At 41.4% G+C, this 19,284-nt stretch overlaps 1 protein-coding gene across 9 annotated transcripts in view; it reads left to right on the top strand.

The window, feature by feature from the left end:
* RERE (arginine-glutamic acid dipeptide repeats) overlaps positions 1-19,284 on the top strand; it is a 449,440-nt gene that overhangs the window by 207,529 nt on the left and 222,627 nt on the right. For all 9 annotated transcript variants that reach the window (XM_044996656.1, XM_044996655.1, XM_044996658.1 and 6 more), the window contains exons 4-6: positions 9,261-9,366; positions 11,212-11,308; positions 15,198-15,302. In XM_044996656.1, the coding sequence (XP_044852591.1) occupies positions 9,261-9,366; positions 11,212-11,308; positions 15,198-15,302 (308 nt within the window). The remainder of the gene's footprint in view (positions 1-9,260; positions 9,367-11,211; positions 11,309-15,197; positions 15,303-19,284) is intronic.

Here is a 19,284-nt window from a genome sequence, read left to right as displayed (position 1 = left end):
TCTAAATGGGGATTTCTCCCTCCCCCCGTCTCTACCCAAATCTCTACCATTTGCTTAGTTCTGCTGCTAGTCATTTTCAAATTAGAAGGTGAAGTAAGATGAACCCAGGGAGTGAGCAGACTGTGAGCAGCGGGAATAAGGCTTTACATGAAACCATGGATTTACTGAAAAGTAACTTTTTTCCTACCAAAATAACAGACAACGAGCAACATGCCTTAAAATAAGGTATATTTATATTGTACTTTAACCTTCTAACAGCACCTTCTCATAGACTTTAAGGTCAGAAGGGGCTATTATAATAATCTGGTCTGCCCTCCTGCACATTGCAGGCCACAGAACCTCGCCCATCCACTCCTGTAATAGACCTGTAACCTCTGGCTGAGTTACTGACATCCTCGAATCATGATTTAAAGACTTCACATTACACAGAATCCACCATTTACACTAGTTTAAACATGCAAGTGACCCGTGTCCAATGCTGCATCCAAGGATCTTGGGGTTCTTTATAAATATTAATGAATTAACCCTCCATACCCCTGCTAGAGAAGTAAGTACTATCGACTCTATTTTATGGATCAGAGAACTGAGGGACAGAGAGACATTAAGGGTACGTCTACACTACGGGATTATTCCGAATTTGCATAAACCGGTTTTGTAAAACAGAATTTATAAAATCGGGTGGAGCGCGGCCATACTAAGCACATTAAATCGGTGGTGTGCGTCCATGGTCCGTGGCTAGCGTCGATTTCTGGAGCGTTGCACTGTGGGTAGCTATTCCCTAGCTATCCCATAGTTCCCGCAGCCTCCCCCGCCCCTTGGAACTTCCGGGTTGAGATCCCAGTGCCTGATGGGGCAAAAATCATTGTCGCGGGTGGTTCTGGGTAAATGTCGTCAGTCACTCCTTCGTCTGGGAAAGCAACGGCAGACAAGCATTTCGCGCCTTTTTCCCCTGGATTGCCCTGGCAGATGCCATAGCATGGCAATCATGGAGCTTTTTTTGCCGTTTGTGACTCTCACCGTATGTGTACTAGATGCCGCTCACAGAGGCGATTCAGCAGCGCTACACAGAAGCATGCTTTTGCTTTTGCATGACAGCAGAGATGGTTACTAGCCATATTGCACCATCCAAACCCTTCCATAAATTGGAACTGAGGATGATCATGGCTACCAGTCCTTTTGTACCATTTGCTGCTAGTGCCCCTGGTCAATCAGCCAGGGGCGCAAAAGCCAAGAGTGGTTACTAGCCATATTGCACCTTCCATCGTTTTGTACCATTGGCTGCTGTCATAAGTGCCCCTGGCTGATCAGCCAGGGGCGCAAAAGCAAAAATTGGGAATGACTCCCTGAGTCAATCCCTCCTTTTTGGTATCTAAAAATAGAATCAGTGCTGCCTAATATAGGCAAGTGTGCTAGAGAACCACCTGCTCTGTGTCAGAGCCCGCAGAAATTATTATCTGTATGCTATTCACAGGGGGTGCTCCTGTAACAACCCCACCTGTTGATTCCGTTCTTCCCCCAGCCTTTCTTGGCTACCGTAGCATTGTCCCCCCACTTGTGTGATGAATTAATAAAGAATGCAGGAATAAGACACACTGACTTGTTAGTGAGAAATGAGTGGAAGGCAGCCTCCAGCTGCTATGATAGTCCAGACAGGACATTAAGCAGTGTGTAGGAGAGAAGCCCAGCATCCCACTGCTAGTCCAGGGGCAACTGAATCTTTTCTTTACACATGAAGGGTGGGGGCTGATGGAGCTCAGCCCCCTGTTGCTATGATGAGGATGGTTACCAGCCATATTGCACCATCCATCCACCAGAAAAAATTAGGGCCAATAGGCTGATGACGAGGACGGTTACCAGTCCTTTTGTACCATCAGCTGAGGCTGATGATGAGGATGGATTTCCATCATTTTGTACGATCAGCTTATGCTGATGATGAGGATGGATTTCCATCCTTTTGTACCATCAGCCGCCCATGGCGGGGGGGGGGGGGAGCAAGGATGTTGGTGTTGAGTGCTGCACTATCGCGTCTATCTGCAGCATTCAGTAAAGATAGGGTGACATGTAAAAGAGTCAGAGGATTGTTTTACCTTTCGCTTCTGGGGGTGGGTGGGGGGTGGGTGAGTAGATTGCCAAGCTATGCCCTGACCCGCGGGCACTGTGTTTGACCCTAGAAGCATTTGGAGCTCAGCCAAGAATGCAAATAATTTTAGGAGGCTGCAGGAACTGTGGGATAGCTTCAGTCCTCCAGTCCATGCGCATCCATTTGATTCTTTGGCTTTCCGTTACGCTTGTCACGCTGCAGTGCGCTGAGTCCCTGCTATGGCGTCTGTCTGGAGATTTTTAAAAAAGGATTCTGAATTTCATCTTCTGTAACGGAGCGCTGATAGAACGGATAGAACGGATTTGCCTGCCCTTACAGCGATCACATCCGCATGGTCCATGCGGGAGCTCTTTTTTTTATTTTGATTTCGGACTGCATCGCCACCCGTGCTGATCGGAGCTCCACGCTGGGCAAACAGGAAATATTCAAAAGTTCGCGGGGCTTTTCCTGTTTACCTGACCACTGCATCCGAGTTCAGATTGCGGTCCAGAGCGGTCACTGGTGCACTGTGGGATAGCTCCCGGAGGCCAATACCGTCGATCAGCGTCCACACTAACCCTAATCCGATATGTTAATACCGATACTAGCGTTACTCCTCTCGTTAGGGAGGAGTACAGAAACCGGTTTAAAGAGCCATTAAAATCGATATAAGGTGCCTCCTAGTGTGGACGGTTTTGGCGTTAAATCGGTTTTACGCTCCTAAAACCGATTTAAACGCCTAGTGTAGACCAGGCCTAAGTAATCTGCCTATGGTTGTACAGGAGGTCCATGGCAGAGGTTCCAGTTTGAATGAATCTTTCTTAAACATTGTTAACGTTCCTTCCCCACTCTGAACTCTAGGGTACAGATGTGGGGACCCACATGAAAGCCCCCTAAGCTTTTTTTTACCAGCTTAGGTTAAAACCAGGTTCTCTGCCACCACCAAGTGCTTTAACAAGAAACAGGGAAAGGACAACTTGGAGTTCGTCTTCCCCCAAAATATCCCCCCAAACCCTTACACCCTGGGTAGGCTTGAGAAATATTCCCCCCAAACCCCTACACCCCTTTCCCTGGGAAGGCTGGGTAATCCCCTCACCAATTAGTCCTGGTGAACACAGGTCCAAATGCTTGGATCTTAAAACACTGAAAAATTAATCAGGTTCTTAAAAGAAGAATTTTATTAAAAGAAAAGTTAAACTTCATCTCTGTAAAATCAGGATGGAAAATAACTTTACAGGATAATCATATTCAAAGAGCCCAGAGGAACTCCCTCTAGCTTTAGGTTCAAAGTTACAGCAAACAGAGGTAAACCCTCTAGCAAAAGGAACATTTACAAGTTGAGAAAACAAAGATAAAACTAACGCGCCTTGCCTGGCTGTTACTTACAAGTTTGAAATATGAGAGACTTGTGCAGAAAGATTTGGAGAACCTGGATTGATATCCGGTCCCTCTTAGTCCCAAGAGCGAACACCCCCCCCCAAAATAAAGAGCACACAAACAAAAGCCTCCTTCCCCACCCCCCAAGATTTTAAAGTATCTTGTCCCCTTATTGGTCCTTTGGGTCAGGTGTCAGCCAGGTTACCTGAGCTTCTTAACCCTTTATAGGTAAAAGGATTTTGGCGCCTCTGGCCAGGAGGGATTTTATAGTATTGTCTACAGGAGGGTTGTTACCCTTCCCTTTCTAGTTATGACAAACATGCATCTGAAGAAGTGGTTTTTTTTTCCAATGAAAGCTTATGCCCAAATAAATCTGTTAGTCTTTAAGGTACCACCGGACTCCTTGTTGTTTTTGTGCATATAGACTAACATGGCTACCCTCTGATACTTTCTTAAACATGGGAGACCAGAATTGCACACAGTATTCCAGATGAAGTCTCACCAGTGCCTTTTATAATGGTACTAACACTACACTGTCTCTACTGGAAATCCCTTGCCTGATGCGTCCTAGGACTGCATTCGCCTTTTTCACGGCTGCATCACAGTGACAGCTCATAGTCATCCTGTGATCAACCAATACAGCCAGATCTTTCTCCTCCTCTGTCACTTCCAACTGAGATGTCCCCAGCTTATAGCAAAAATTCTTGTTGTTAATCCTAAATGCATAACTTTGCACTATTAAATTTCATCCCATTTCTATTACTCTAGTTTACAAAGTCATCCAGATTTTCTTGTATGATGATCCTGTCCTCCTCAGTATTGGCTATTTACTAACCTTGTGTCATCTGCAAATTTTATTAGCACACTCTCACTTTTTGTGCCAGGGTCAGTAATACAAATGTTAAATAAAATTGTTCACAAGACTAATCCCTGAGGCACTCCACTAGTAACCTCCCTCCAGCCTGACAGTTTTTTTCAGTATGACCCATTGTAGTCACCTCTTTATTAACCAGTTTCTTATCCACCTTTCAATTGTCATATTAATCCCCATCTTCTCTGATTTACTAATAATTTCCAGTGTGGAACTGTATCAGATGCCTTGCTGAAATCCAGGTAAATTAGATCTGCTGCATTTCCTTTGTCTAGAAAAATTCTCAAAAGGATTTCAGGCTGGCGTGGCACGATCTACCTTTTGTGAAACCATGTTGTATTTTATCCCAGTTACCATTCACCTCTATATCCTTAACTACTTTCTCTTTCAAAATTTGTTCCAGGACCTAGCATACAATTGAGGTCAAATTTCCTGGATCACATTTTTCCCCCTTAAAACTAGGAACTATATTTGTAATTCTCCAGTCATAGGGTACAATCTACAGGTTTACGATCTCCTTGCTATTGGGCTTGCAATTTCATGTGCCAGTTCCTTTAATATTCTAGGATAGAGATTATCCAGGCCCCCCAATTTAGTCCCATTAAGCTGTTTGAGTTTGACTTCCTCCTCGGATGTGGTAATTTCTGTCTCCATATCCTTGTTGTCATTAGCCATCCTGCCACTGCCCCTTAGCCTCATTTAAAAACTAAGTCAAAGTATTTGTTTAGGTGTCTGTAGAACTCTGTCAAGCTCTCCATCTCTGGTGATGTGGTTCTCTCCAGGCTGACTCACTTCTGTCATTAGCTAAGTTCCAGTTCTATGCTGGTGTGATCCAGTGGTGGTTCTCCTTCAGATCTGGAGGATGTAACTCCTGATTAGGACTCCCTGTTCCAGGGGCTGTCAGAATTGGCTTCTGCACTCTCCAGGGTGGCATTAGAGGCTTACCTGGTAGCTGTTGTGACAAAGGAATTAGCTTCTGGGCAGTGCTCACGAAGGGTTTTGCCAGGTGGCAGCATTCCTTGGGCACCAGAGAATGTGTGTGTATGCATACTTGGACAATTAGCTGATTTATGCTTGCACTTGTCAAGACCTAGAGGGAATCCCTGGGCCACTACTTAGGTCATAGATAGCCTGAAGAAAATCTTTACTGATACCCTTGCATCTGAGTTCTTCCGCTGAAGGGTTTTTCAATACTTGCCATGCCATGACCGTCTTGAAGGCAAACCCTCAGGAGTGAGGTTTTTTTGGATCTCATGGGCTGGCAATAAATTGTGCTCTGAACATAGGAGACACGAAGGCACCTTCATTATTGTCTTTGTTGGGGACTAAAGGACAGTGTACTGACAGGAGTCTTCTCCATCAGAAGCCATCCTAGATGTCTCCATTCTAGGCTGCGTACTCACTCATAAGTGAGAATGTGGTGTCTGGAATCCATAAGCAGCCAAATTCCTTATCAAGTTCTAGAGCTGTGGGCCCTATGACAGGCTTTCACATCTGCTTTATCTTTATTCAGAGACCACATAGTACAAATGGTGATGGATGACACAACATCAGAACTCTCTTAACAAACAGGGGATTCTCTGATATTCATTGTGTTGGGAGGAGATGGTCCTCTGACACTTGTCTGACTCATTGAACTAATCCTGTGGCTCTTCCGCCTTGCTGGCAAAGAAAGCAGCTCCTTGGGCAAGTTAAGTTGCAGACTACTTGAGCGGGAGCAGTCTGTGAAGCAGTTGGATCATCTTGTCCAGTAGGCGAAGATGTCTTTCCATAGATCTCTCAAGGAAACAGAAGTACAGTGTCTTCTGTTTTGCTCCAGAGGAAAGATGGACAGAAACCTGATGACAAATTTGTGTCTGTTGGACTAGAGCATAGATCTGTTAAATACTTTCCCACTGATTCCATTACTTATTTTGGTGATTAGACAGGACAAGGGGCCTCGTTCATTCTTATCATTCCAGCTTGGGCTAGATGAGAGTAATACTTGGAACTCCTGGCTCTCACGAGTACCATCACTAGATAGTCTGAGTTCTAATCCATTCTACTTCTCAATCTGCAGTCTTTTCACCTCATAGCTTGGCTCGTGAGACACTATTTATGATTTAGCATGTTCTGCAATAGTGTGGATTGTCTTGCTGAATTCCAAGAAAAGCTTTCATGCTGAAGTGTTGTTTCCCCCAGATGGAAACAGTTTTCTCTGTGGGCAGCAAATAGCCTGTCTCCATTTTCTGCCCTCGTTTAATTGATTTTGAACTACATGTTATTCCCAAGGTATCTTGTTTCAGCCTGTCCTTGTCCTCAATCAAAGAGCACTTACCTGCATTACCACCAAATGACAACTGTAAAATCGTCAGCCATCCGACTGTTGCAGAATCCTTCAAAGGACTGTTTAATATCTCCACCAGTCAGAAAACCTGTTCCACGTGAGATCTCATTGGGGCTGAGACACAGTTAATGGAGGCACCTTTTGAATGCTCTGTCTTCTGCCTCTTTCACAACAGCATTTTTAATCAGTTAGATCTGCAAGAAAAGTGAGTTGTGGGCTTTGGTGGCTATTCTCTCCCTCTGCAAACACATTCATGGTCTTCCATAGAGGAGAAGGTTCTCCTTTATTCCATCCAAATTTTTTTACCTAAAGTAGCATCTAGTGTTCCACTCAAAGCGGACCACTAATCTCCCCAAACTACCTTCTTACCCGTGGGAAACTAGCCTACCTATCCTAGATATTCAGAGGACTGTGAGTTTTGATTTTGGATTGTACTAAGGTATTTTGGAAATCATCAGAAGAGTTTGCTTCCGCAATCAGTTCATGCCTAACCAGAGTAGGTGGTGCACTGAGACATTATGCATTTTCTATGGTGTCAGTATCTCAGGTTGTTAGAGCTCACTCTGCCAGGGCTAAGATGGCCTTGAGAGCCTGCCATCATAACATTATCATTGTAGAAATCTGTAGGCCTTCTACCTGAAGCTCTTTTCTCATATTTACTCAGCACTCTTCTCTTGACTGGGCATCTGCAGTGGAGGTTTGGTTTGGGAGAGCAGTTTTGCAATCTTTGTTTAATTGAAAATCCTCATGCCTCCTTCCTGGGAGTTGTGGCGCTTGCTAGACCCTACAAATGGGAACATGAAGAGGTCGCCTCAAGGACGTTGTAGTCTCGTTCTTTGAGAGCGTTGCGTCTGCATCTTCATGCTCCCCTTGCACCTTCCCTTTTATCCTGGGAGTTCTACTCTCTGCAGGACGTTGGAGTTTAGTGCAAGGAACTGAGGTGGTTAGAGACTGTGTGGCCTCTTGTGACCTCCACTCTGAGCTTTCGGTGTTATGAGGCGTGGTGGTGAGGACACAGGAAGCACTGCTTTCCTAGAGTTTCTAAAGGTTTGCAGTGCTGGGAGAGCACATTTCCCCACCTGGGAATATGCAGAGGCAGCTCTTCCAAAGAACTGCAGTTACTGGCTGGTAAGCTTTGCTTTCCCCCAGTGCTTGCATGTAACTCATTACCATTAAGAGAATTTATGCACTTGCATTAAGAGGAGAACAAAACCTTTAGACCCACAGTTATCCTTTCTGTCTGTGAAATGTTTCTGAGATTTAAAAACATTGGGCCGACTTAAGGTGCTTTCGGAGATAGTGATGGTAGCCAGCGAACCTGGCACATCGGGCAAGTCATTTATCGTTTACGTTATTTCTCTAAATCTTTAACGAAGCGCAGATTCTTCTCTAAAGCGTGGACACATTTTCATTGCAGTTTGTTTTTCTGAGCTGTTTTTAAGTCAAAGTAGTATACAGCACATGTGGTAGTAACAGTGTTTGGAGATCTTTTTTGACACAATGCTGCCACTAGCTGGCCCTTCTGTGGTACTACATGTGTTTTTTAACCAGAGGCTTAAAGAAGTGTTTAATTGCAAGTTCTGTGTGTTTTTGATTAAATAAGAATAATAGCATTGTTATAACAGGCTAAAGGGGAGGAGGAACAGTAAGAATGTAGACTAAACAATCCATAAATATTTTAAATCTAAATTTAAATATTTTACGGGTGGTCTTAGAACTGGTAGGAGAATTGCAATGTAAAAAATAAACATTCTGTGCTTGCAGTTGCCTCATTCTGAAGGAATGTTAATTTCCCTTTAGGCCTTCCTCTGTTTTCTTAAGTGTTCTGGAGTAGCAGCAAGAATTGGCTATTGAGGGATTCAGAGACACATTAAAGCAAAGAATCTATATATGTCATAATTTTCGTTATCTACAAATTATTCTCTTGGTGAGAGGTATTTACATTTTAACTTCCGGTTGAGAAGTTGGTAACAGGGGGTTGGATTAATAAATATAGACATAGCAAGTCAGTGGTTCGATTCTCTGGTGAGCCTCAATCTCTCCCCTTATGAAGAACTTGAATATCCAGAGCCTGCAAATGTTGGGTTTAAAGCATAACATCTTTGGTGCCAGACAAGAATGTAACAAAGAGCCCTCAACATGATGGGCAAAGCAGTGTCTCATTGGGAAGGCTTGTGAGAAGTCTGCTGTCCAAAAATGGCCCCACTGGGTTTCTATTCTTTTTGCTGCCAGAAAGGAGCTGATTGCAGCTCCTCTGTATCTGGCTAACATTACTTTGGATTTGTTGGAAGTTGATGAGTAAGAAGATTGCTTGAGGGAAGTGAGAGCCCAAGGATGCTGCTGACTCCCCACTTCCAGGGTTGGTGTTGGCTGGTCAAGCAAGCACAGCTAACATTGCATGGAAATGGAGGTCACTTGTTCTCTTTAGTCTTATTAAAGATGAAGGCCTCCTGTGCTACAAGTACCACTGCCTTTGGGGTTTTTTACATTATATTAATATTTTTCTGCTTTTGATTCTCCTTACTTGAGTTCTGTGCTTTGGAAGATGAGTGTGGCAGCCATGATTTCAATTCCTTTTCAGTAATGCCTTAGACCTTCTCTTTCAGAGCAAACGGGACCATCTCCTTATGAATGTCAAATGGTACTATCGCCAGTCGGAAGTCCCAGATTCAGTCTATCAGCATTTGGTTCAGGACCGACACAACGAGAACGGTGAGTCATACTCTGTAGTGTCAATCTTAACTTGCTTTTACATGGACATTTACTGGAGTCAAGGGGTGCTTACCAGTCTGTGGAAAACCAAGATCAGTGTTTTTGCATAGGGATGTGAGATAAGAATTGTCAGTGTGAACCAGACATTAGAATGCAGATGCTGAGGTCCTTTAATATCTATACCCGGCTTCATTTTAGCAGCATATGGGCCCTAACCATAGCTATAATCTGCTGCATCTCAGTTATGATGATTTACTGTACTGTATGTATTAATGTTGTACTTGGAGACAGCAGATGGGTAAAGTTATTGGCATCCCTTGAGGTTTTTTTGGACTATACAAATTAACATTTATGAGATCAAGTTGCGTTAAGGATAAATCATGTAGCCCCTTTTACTCTTGGATGCCTCTGACATACTGTATTAGATCTAAATTCTTGCTGAGGAGTGATTATTTAGCCTTATCCTAATGTGTATTAGTACTCGCTGTCACATAGTACGACAGTTAGTGTTTCACTGGAAGCATTGCTAACTGATTCTTTCCCCTCTCTTCCACCCACCATTTTTTGGACTAAATAGGAACGGCCGTACTGGGTCAGACCAATGGTCCATCTAGCCCAGTGTCCTGTCTTCCGACAGCGGCCGATGACAGATGCTTCAGAGGGAATGAACAGAACAGGGCAATTGTCAAGTGCTCCATCCTCTGACGTCCCATCCCAGCTGCACAATAATAAACTGTTGATCTTCCTAATAGTGGCAGAGACAGGAATTCTTAAATCTTCCAGGATCATTTTTGCCTGGGCTTCTAGAGAGCCATAAAACTTGATTCCACTCTTCTGAGCTGGAAATTTCCTTGGGGCAGCCTCAAAAACACTGAAAACCTTTGGAGGTGAATTGTGATCTCTCTCCCCCTCCCCTCCCCAATAAATAAATAAAAATCATGCTTTAAAAATGGAACACTGCCACTCATATTTAAAGTATCCAAATAGATTGGCATACAGTGGTATAAATCTATGAATATTTTCTCTTTAATGGTGGTTAGGAGGGTCGTTTTTGTATGTGCTGTAGTAAAATCTGCATGAGTCTAATGATTCACTCTCACTAGTTCAGTGAAAATTTCTAACCCAGGAAAGATGGGTACAAAGCCAAAGCCCACATTTTTCATAGCTTTATGCCTTCTATTAAGTAGCGTCGTCTGTGCGTATACAAACTATTTTAGTGTTAAGTAGGGATTATTAAAGGCATCACTGATGACTCGATAGTCAAGGTTGCATTTTGGATTTTAACTACCTATTTTAAAACATGAAAACAAATGTTCTTCACTGCCAATATGACACCACTGACTTTCAGTGCACAGATATTGATCAAAATGATGACGTATAAAATTTTAGCAAACTCCGGCTTGTAAAACTGTATAGAACAGACTGTGTCACAGACAGAGCAGGTGGGGGTGAGAGGTGACAGAAGAAGGTGCTTGCTCTGTAGACAAGGCACTTTCTCCTGCCGTGCCCAAAAGAGCTGTTCCCTTCCTGCACACTTCTTAAGGGGTACAAAGGGAAAGCTCCTGTCAGCAGCCCTTGTATAAAATGGGGCTAATAGTATTTCCATACCAAATGGGGAGCACAAATCCGTTAATATTTGTGAGTTGCTCAATATTATTGTAGTGAGTGCCACAGAAAACCCTATTTTAAAATTATATTTTTAATGTTGGTATAATCTTAACATCTCAGTGACTGTGTGTGTTCAAGACAGTATTAACCTCAGGCTTCAACATACAAAATGCCTGTGAATCTGCAGAGGTAGATGCTTTGGGACTCTGCAGCTAATGTGTTATTCTCTTTTCACAGACTCTGGACGAGAGCTTGTTATTACAGATCCAGTGATCAAGAATCGAGAGCTCTTCATTTCAGATTATGTTGACACTTATCATGCTGCTGCCCTCCGGTAAGTGACAGAGGACCTGGTGCAGCATCCCACAGCAGGCTTGGCAGGGAGGAAAAATAGCACTGAACAAATCTGAGAACAGAGAAGGAGAGCTGTCTTTTGTCTTTTTCTGTTTGGGGAGCATTAGCATACTGCTCAGGCTCCTTCTCACCACATGCAATAATTAACTTGTGTTATCTGTTCTAATTTGAAAAGAAGCTGTGATTCTAAAAATCTCATTTTAATCTTAGCTAATCTATGGTGTTCAGACGATATTGTTTCCCATCATTGCAAATGTAGATTATTGCTAGTTATTGTAGAAACGGTACCCTCCCTTCCTCTCTGTTTCATTTCACCATTAACAATAACCTCCCTTTGCAAAATGACTGTTAGTGCAGCCCTGATAAATTGCATTAAAGACTTTTGCTCTGAGGCAGAAATCATTGTAGCTCAGTTGAGAGCTCCATTAAAAGCTAGCTGTATAAACAGAGGAGGTAACGGCCCCCTGTATTGTTCTCTGTTATCTGCCCTTCCCCAGGGCTTGCTGCTCTCTTTGCCCAGTTAGTTTGTAACTTAAGTGGCTAACCTTTGACCATGCAAAGGGGGAGACGCCATTACTTACAAATGTTTTCTGGTAGAAATACTAAGGCATTATTTTTACTGGCATCCATCGAGTTTTCAGCTTGCTGAAGAGTGCATGGATATTGTCAAAATGTGAACTGAATAATCTCCCTGATGATAATGCTCAGATGATGTTTCAGTAAAACCATCTGGAGACATTTTCTTTGTTCAAAGCCACTTCTCTGAAGCCCTTTACTTCAAGGCAAATTAGCTGGAATTTGTGCTGTAGGGGAGGTGAAAAAAAATCTTTTATTTGACTTATTACAGGATTTTAGATAAACTCAGAACATTCCAGTGGTGTGCTGTAATCTTCCTGAAACTCCAGAGTGGTTTTTGTGTCTCAAGAAAGGTAGCGTTCCCATATGAAATTGACATACTTGGAGAGAATAGCTAGCTAATGTGAGGCTGGTTGGATTGTTGAAACCAGGCTTGTAAATTTAATTGTCATCTTAGACACTGAGAAATTGAAACATGTGTATGGAATTTCCCCTGAGAGTATTGTAGACTCTTCTGTGTTCTCATTCTCTTCTCCCTCTATTTAAAAATAAATAAATAAAATAAAACACGGAACAAATTGAAGGCAACATGAAACACAAAAAGCTCATAGATTAGTTTGAGACAAAAGACTGATATACCATAGATGGGATTCAGAAAATATTCACCATGAAAATATTTTAAATGACTCTTTAGACTACACTTCCTGTTGGCTTATCGTTTTATTTTCATTATGGCTTACCTCTTCCATTTGTGGCAATTCTTATATGAATGTTTATCAGTTGTATTTTAAAATTAGCCCTTTTGAAAAATGAAACAGCGCTTCTAGTTACATTTCTAAATGTTGACGTTCAAGCACGTATTTGTTTGCATAGCAAAGAACTGAGCACATCCTTTCCACTCATTCTCCTCTAGTTAATAGCATTTACTGTGTGCCAGTAATTTTCACAGCTGCCTACAAGACATAAATATAAGGAGTTTCACTTTCCTGATGATCTGACAATCTAAATGACAAAATAGAGACGACTAGATACATTGGGAAGTCCAGAAAAAAGATTAATTTTAAATTTAATTTAATAAATTAGAACATTACCATGCCTTCCATGCAGATGACTACACAGAAAGCTGATGACAGAGTAGGAAATATAACCAAGTATCACAGCTCCCAGTCCACTGCTCTGGTCAATAGAAAACTTTAATTGGAAAGTGCTTATGGAACAGTATGTAAGTGTATAATAAACACAATTGTCTTTTACTTCAGTAGCAATACTTAGTATTACCTGCATAAAATTCCATGATCAAAATATTGTATTGCTTTTGTGTGTCTGGATAAATGCATATTCTTGATTTTAGTTATTATTTACTGTACCAGGTGAATTGTCCTTATTCAAAGGAAAGTTTAGAAAAATTTGATCTGCCTTAAAATTATTTGATCAAAATTTCCTGTGAAAGATGAAAACAAATACCACCAATTTTTAATTCCCTAGTGCTCTCTTCAAGAAATTAAGATAAAATGAGCGGTGAACAGGATTGTCAATGCTTCAAGAAGGCTACAAGTTTGATTTAAACTGCAGAGGATTTTAACATTGCATTGCAGTCTGATGACAGCTGATCAAGAAATAAATTTTTGCTTTGCCTCTGGCTGCAGAAGCTGAGAATTAGGCAATCCTAGGGTCTGATTATGTAACTCCTCCTCACATGAGTAGTCCTGTTGACTTCTTGGAGAATATTCATGTGAGTAAAATTGCAGGACTGGTCCCTAGTTATTTTTGTCTTTGCAGTAGCCTATGTGGGTAAAGAGCTTGATGCAGAAAAAAATTGCCATTCTTAGCCACATTTGGTTGATGGAACTTTCAGAAGCGCTTTTCCCATGAAAGGGTTGCAGAAGGAAACCAATTAGTGTCCTGATAAGTTTTCCATGCAGCCTTTCAAGTGTAAAACATTGCTACTGTCTCTTCAGAGACCAAAAATAGGCAAAAGAGCCCAGAATCGTGAAGGTAAAATAGCTCTTGCCAACCTCAGAGCCTTTATGAGGCTTAGCTAATGTTTGTGAAGAGCTTTGAGATCCTTGGATGAAATTAAATGCGCAGAGTATTATTGTTATTATTGTGGTCCATCTAGAGGAATGCATGGTCAGTGACTCACAAATGGAAGGAAATGCTTGCCTCTGTTCTTTTAATGTTAAAGATATTTACGCTGCTGAAAAGAAAGGTAGTCTTGTGGTTCACTAGTCTCGGTAGTCTCCACTTGCAGGTAAAATACAACTGCAAACATCTACTGACAAATACCTGTGATAAGTGTAAGTCTCTCCAGTTGATTAGCCATTTCCCTCTTCTGAGCTGTCTGATTTACTTCACTGCTGTAAATTGCTGTGCAGTGTTTTACAGAATGTTTAAAGCAGCTTCTGTGCACTAAACAGTTTAACAAACCCATGAGCAAGACAGCAGAGAATGAAACATTTTGCAGCATAATTCCCTTTGTGGCTATCCTTAATGAGAACAAAACAAGAGTGCTTTGTATAGCAAAATTTATAAAGAAATTTCTTAACTTTTTTATCTTTAAGGAGGTTAGTGGGAAGCAGGGATTTATACTGGGCGTATTCTATATTAGAGGCCACTGTGGGCAGATGGAACAAAATCTTTGCTAGGTGTTATTCCTGATGAAAAAGTAATTGTGTTGTTGCAACTTCTATTGTTTTATATTGTTTACAGTGCAATCTTGCTAAAAATACTTAGCCAATTAATTTGTTTTTGATCTGAAAATTGTCAAAGCATACTTATGAGGTTGTCTTGAAAATGTATTAGATGAAACACCAAGTGTTCTCACCAGTCTCATGAGGGTGGTGATTAAGACTGTCATTTTACTCGCCCATTAAAAAAAAAATCATCACTCCTCTTAGTTAATGAATAGTAGAATTTTGTACATCAGCTTTAAAGAGTTAGTTATTAAAAAGAAAAAAGAGAGATTAAAGCCAGGGGCTGGAGCAGGGATCTTCAACATTTTAAACGCTGCAGTTTGGGGCAGATTTTCTGTTTAAAGGTATATCCTGTTCATTTGTGACTGCCCTGGAGAGGGTCCTGACTGAATAAGATTAATGAATGTTTCTCATTTAAGTTAATGGGAGAATTTGCCTGGAAGTCACTGATAGTAGGGTTGGATCTTGCATTATTATGAAGTTTGGGCACCTGCAAGAGCACAATGCATCCCTTGACTGATTTCCAAAGTGGAGTGATGCTTATCTAAATGAATGGTGTCCAGCATGGGATTCTAATACCATTTGTTCTCTTCCTTTCAGAGGGAAGTGTAATATCTCCCATTTCTCTGACATATTTGCTGCTAGAGAGTTTAAAGCCCGAGTGGATTCATTTTTCTACATATTGGGCTACAATCCAGAGACAAGGTAAGTGAGTCACCCTGGCTAACGGAAAGTTTTACCAGAGATTGGTGTGTTGTAAGAATATGCCAGCTGCTACAGGAAGGCAAAGAATTAAAGCTTGGGATTCAAGTGTGATGTACATAGAGAAGGGAAAAGGGTGAATCATGTATGTGCAGACATGGGGATGCATATAAAAGGCAAAAAGCAATTTATAATCAATAATTCTGACACCAGCAGTGGCCTGTTATGCCCACTGGAAGTGTTGCTGAAGGTTGTGGTTGTGTTATTGCTGGGGGAAGAGAGACTAGGAGAATGGGGAGGGCTGTGATATTTGTGTTTAGAGAAGTATAGAGAAAAGATTGGAGGAAGGTGTTTATAGGGTCCATGTATTAAGTAAAAATAAGAAACAGTGGATTACAAGGCTCCACAGCATGTGGTGACATTTTAATAACATCCCTTTGGAGAGATAATGAACCTTAAAGCACATTCTTTGAACTTTGGTTAAAATTGAGAGAATGTGAGCATTAACAGGCATTTGCAAGTCTCTCATTGGGAAAATGCACATTCCCAACAACACCCACAAGTTTTCCTATAAGTAGCGTTGCAATTGTATATTGTTAATTGTAAGGTCTTCTGCAAGTGTGGCAGTGCATGGGAGCAGGGTCATCACTGTGGATGTAGATAATTGACTGAATGGAGCTCTTCAGCAAAATCCCTACCTCATATCTACTTGCCAGAACAAATTAGAGGCACAAAACAGAATTCAGCCTGTTTGAAACAGGTGTACGTCGGGGGAGAAGCTGCATTCAACAGTCTTACACATTCAGCTCCCTGAACCTTTTCTCTGTGTGTTTTCAATCACCCATACAGGATGTCTTTAAACTGATTTTAGTTGATACCTCCATCAGGTATTACAACCAAAACACGGTTACTATTTTATTTACCATCATTCACATAGTCCTGTAAACATACACGATGCTCTGCAGACATCAAGTAAGCATATGCCCTTCCCTGCCCTGGAGAGAGAAAAATCTAGGGGCCTAGTCCTGTAAACACTTAGGGCTTGTCTTCACTTCCGGGATAAATTGACCGAAGTTACACTACTCCAGCTACATGAATAATGTAACTGGAGTCGACGTAGCTTAGGTCGACTTACCCCAGTGCCTTCACTGGGCTGAGTCAATGGGAGATGCTCTGCCGTCGATTTAGTGGGTCTTCACTAGGCCTGCTAAGTTGACACCTGCTGCATCAATTGCAGCAGCCTCGATCTCCCCAGTAGTAAAGAGAAGCCCTTAGTTTCAGGAGTAGTAACTCACAACAGTGACTAGTAGCCACTGTGCCCTGATGAAGGATATGCCTTTTTAATACTACATAATTAACTTGTGGAATTCATTGTCACAAGATTTTATTGAAGGCAAATAGGATTTAAATAGGGATAGACATTTACGTGGATAATAAATACACACCGATTGTTACATTAGATTAGAAGTTTATAAGAATATAAATCTTCGTGTTTCAAGGCATAAGCTGAAACTAAGTACCTGCAGTTGGAAAGAAACTCCCCATGTGAGCAGATTATTAAATAATTGTCTGTTGTGAGGTTTCCTGTAGCATCCTCTGGCACTGGCCACTCATCTGAAATAGGTTATCAGACTGGTTTAGCATTTCCTACATGCATAAGGAGTGTTTGCAGCATTATGTCTTAAGATATGCATTGTATCCAATCTGCAGTATTGAGCATTGGAAAAAGACATGAAATCCCATCATGTTTACAGAAACCTTCTAATACGTTATATGTGAAAGTACAGAGAGCTTGTGTGTTTCATTTCAGCACAGTGATACGGCAAGGAATGTGTCAGGGCACACTGTGGTGGATGACACTGAAGTGATGTTGTTAACTTAAACATCAAACATCTCTCTCAATTTTCACCTCTTATTGCTTTTTCTTGTCAATTAATTTAATTATTTTTTGGGGGGTGTAGGTAGTGAACTATTTCAATTCGTATTCAAATTTTGCATTTAATAGCGAATTGCTAGCTTTCCCTGAGAAATGCCACTTGTGTGACTCTAAGTAGATCAGAGCAGTTTCAAACTCCTCTTTTTGCATAGAGCAAGCAGCTGATGAGGTTCTCATGGCTGTTTGAAAACTACTGGCACTGAGAGGATGAATGAAATAACACCACTCCATTGCACTTTACTTTTTCAAAGCACTGTACAAACATACATCAGCTAATTACTCACAATAGCCTGTTTCAAAATGTGTTTTATCTGGTTGGATCCAGCCAGATTTTTTTTTTTTTTTTAAAACACCGGCTTTTCTGAGGATATTCACTTTTTGCTCAGTGCCTTTTTAGTGCTTTTCTAGACTAGAAAAATGGGTTGAAGTTAGGCTGAGTGTTTTGACTGACTTTGCTCTAATCACAACTTTTACTTCCTAGTGTGGATGCATTGCAATGTTTTATCTTGATTGCCCAGGTCAGGGTGTACCTCTCCATCAAGGTAAAGGCATCGCAGTATGTCCATGCTAGGATAAAGGTTATGGGTATATCAAGATTAGCTAATTAAAAACCCAACTTGACCTTAACAGAGTTTTCTGGTGTAGACACTTGCATTCAAATGATAAAAGATGCACAATGTTCTGTTTGGATGCTATTAGAAAGCTGGGTATTTGTGATCTGATTCGGTTCTGTTCATGATGCAGATCTGCACCATATGGTAGTGCTACTTACCTACATGACCATGTGTCTACCTAATCAATCCAGAGATTTGGAAGACTGTTTTATTATAATTATTGGTGTTGAATGTCTTTTGGTTATTTTAATGTAAATCAAAAGTAACATACCTGAGCTGCAGAGTTTGACTTCTGCAAATAGATTTTGTTCTTTGTCATTGGATGCTTTCTGTATAGTATGCCCCACATACATGTATACAGTTAATGCATCATCTCTTTTGTCTTAATGAGTTTGTCTCATTTGCCACTGAAGACAAGTTTCTTTGTGCTTTTCAAGGACTTTGAGAGACAACTCAGCATATTGAGAATCCAGCTGTTTTCTGCTTGCTCTTGGAGAACCAACAGAAGCAAGATAACAAGAAACACGTTCTCATTTATGTTTTAGGTACAGCAAGCAGTAAAGCTTTTGCCAGGGTTTATACATCAGATGTACACTCTAAAAGTGTGAAGATGTGGTGTAAAAAAGCTGTCATGGCAGAGGTGTAATTGATGAGCGCTCTTGCCTATCAAAGGGTTCTCAACATTTAAAGGAAAGCAAATTTGGTCCTTTATTTTCTCTTTTAAAAACCTGCTGAGCGTGGGTTTAGTGGGGGAAAAATTAGGGGCATCTTATTGACGAACCGCTAGTTCCAGTGTTAATTTGTGTTTTCAGAATCTTTGTTCCTTCATGCACTGGGACAAATTTTGTCCTGCAGACATCAGTAAACCATTCCTTGCTGGTTGGTGTTGCTCATCAACAGGATTATTATTATCAGAATAAAATATTAGTCTTGAATGTTGGTACTGACATTTTCTACCTTGCATTGAGCTGTTAAGCAAGTTAGTAAGTAGGTCTGGAATATATTCCTAGCTGTCACTGAACTCATAGTCAACTAGGAAAGGAACGTTTGTGTTATACCAGGCACTTTAACAATCACTCAGCTAAAGAACTATGTACTAGATAAAGAGAGAGAGAGAGTGTGTGTGTGTGGGAGAGAGAGAAAACGAGAACCTATGCTCAAAACCATTTTTAGAAGTACTTGTCATAGTTTAGTATCTTCATTCAGAGAAAGGAACTGCTCTGCCATTTTAATGATACATCATTACACTTTACTTCACAGCAGCACCCCAGTTTGAGATAAAGTAGGACTGAAAGAATTACCTTTTACCATTCAGGGCCGGCTCCAGGCACCAGCATTCCAAGCTGGTGCTTGGGGCGGCAATCTGAATGGAGCGGCAGTCCCTCTTGTTTTGCCCCCAAGCAGCGCACCGAATTGCCGCCACGGCGGGGGCAGT

Source organism: Mauremys mutica, chromosome 21, assembly GCF_020497125.1.
Source record: "Mauremys mutica isolate MM-2020 ecotype Southern chromosome 21, ASM2049712v1, whole genome shotgun sequence".
Lineage (NCBI taxonomy): Eukaryota > Metazoa > Chordata > Testudines > Geoemydidae > Mauremys > Mauremys mutica.
Note: the sequence above shows the minus strand (reverse complement) of the source record. Positions and strands in the feature narration are given on the sequence as shown.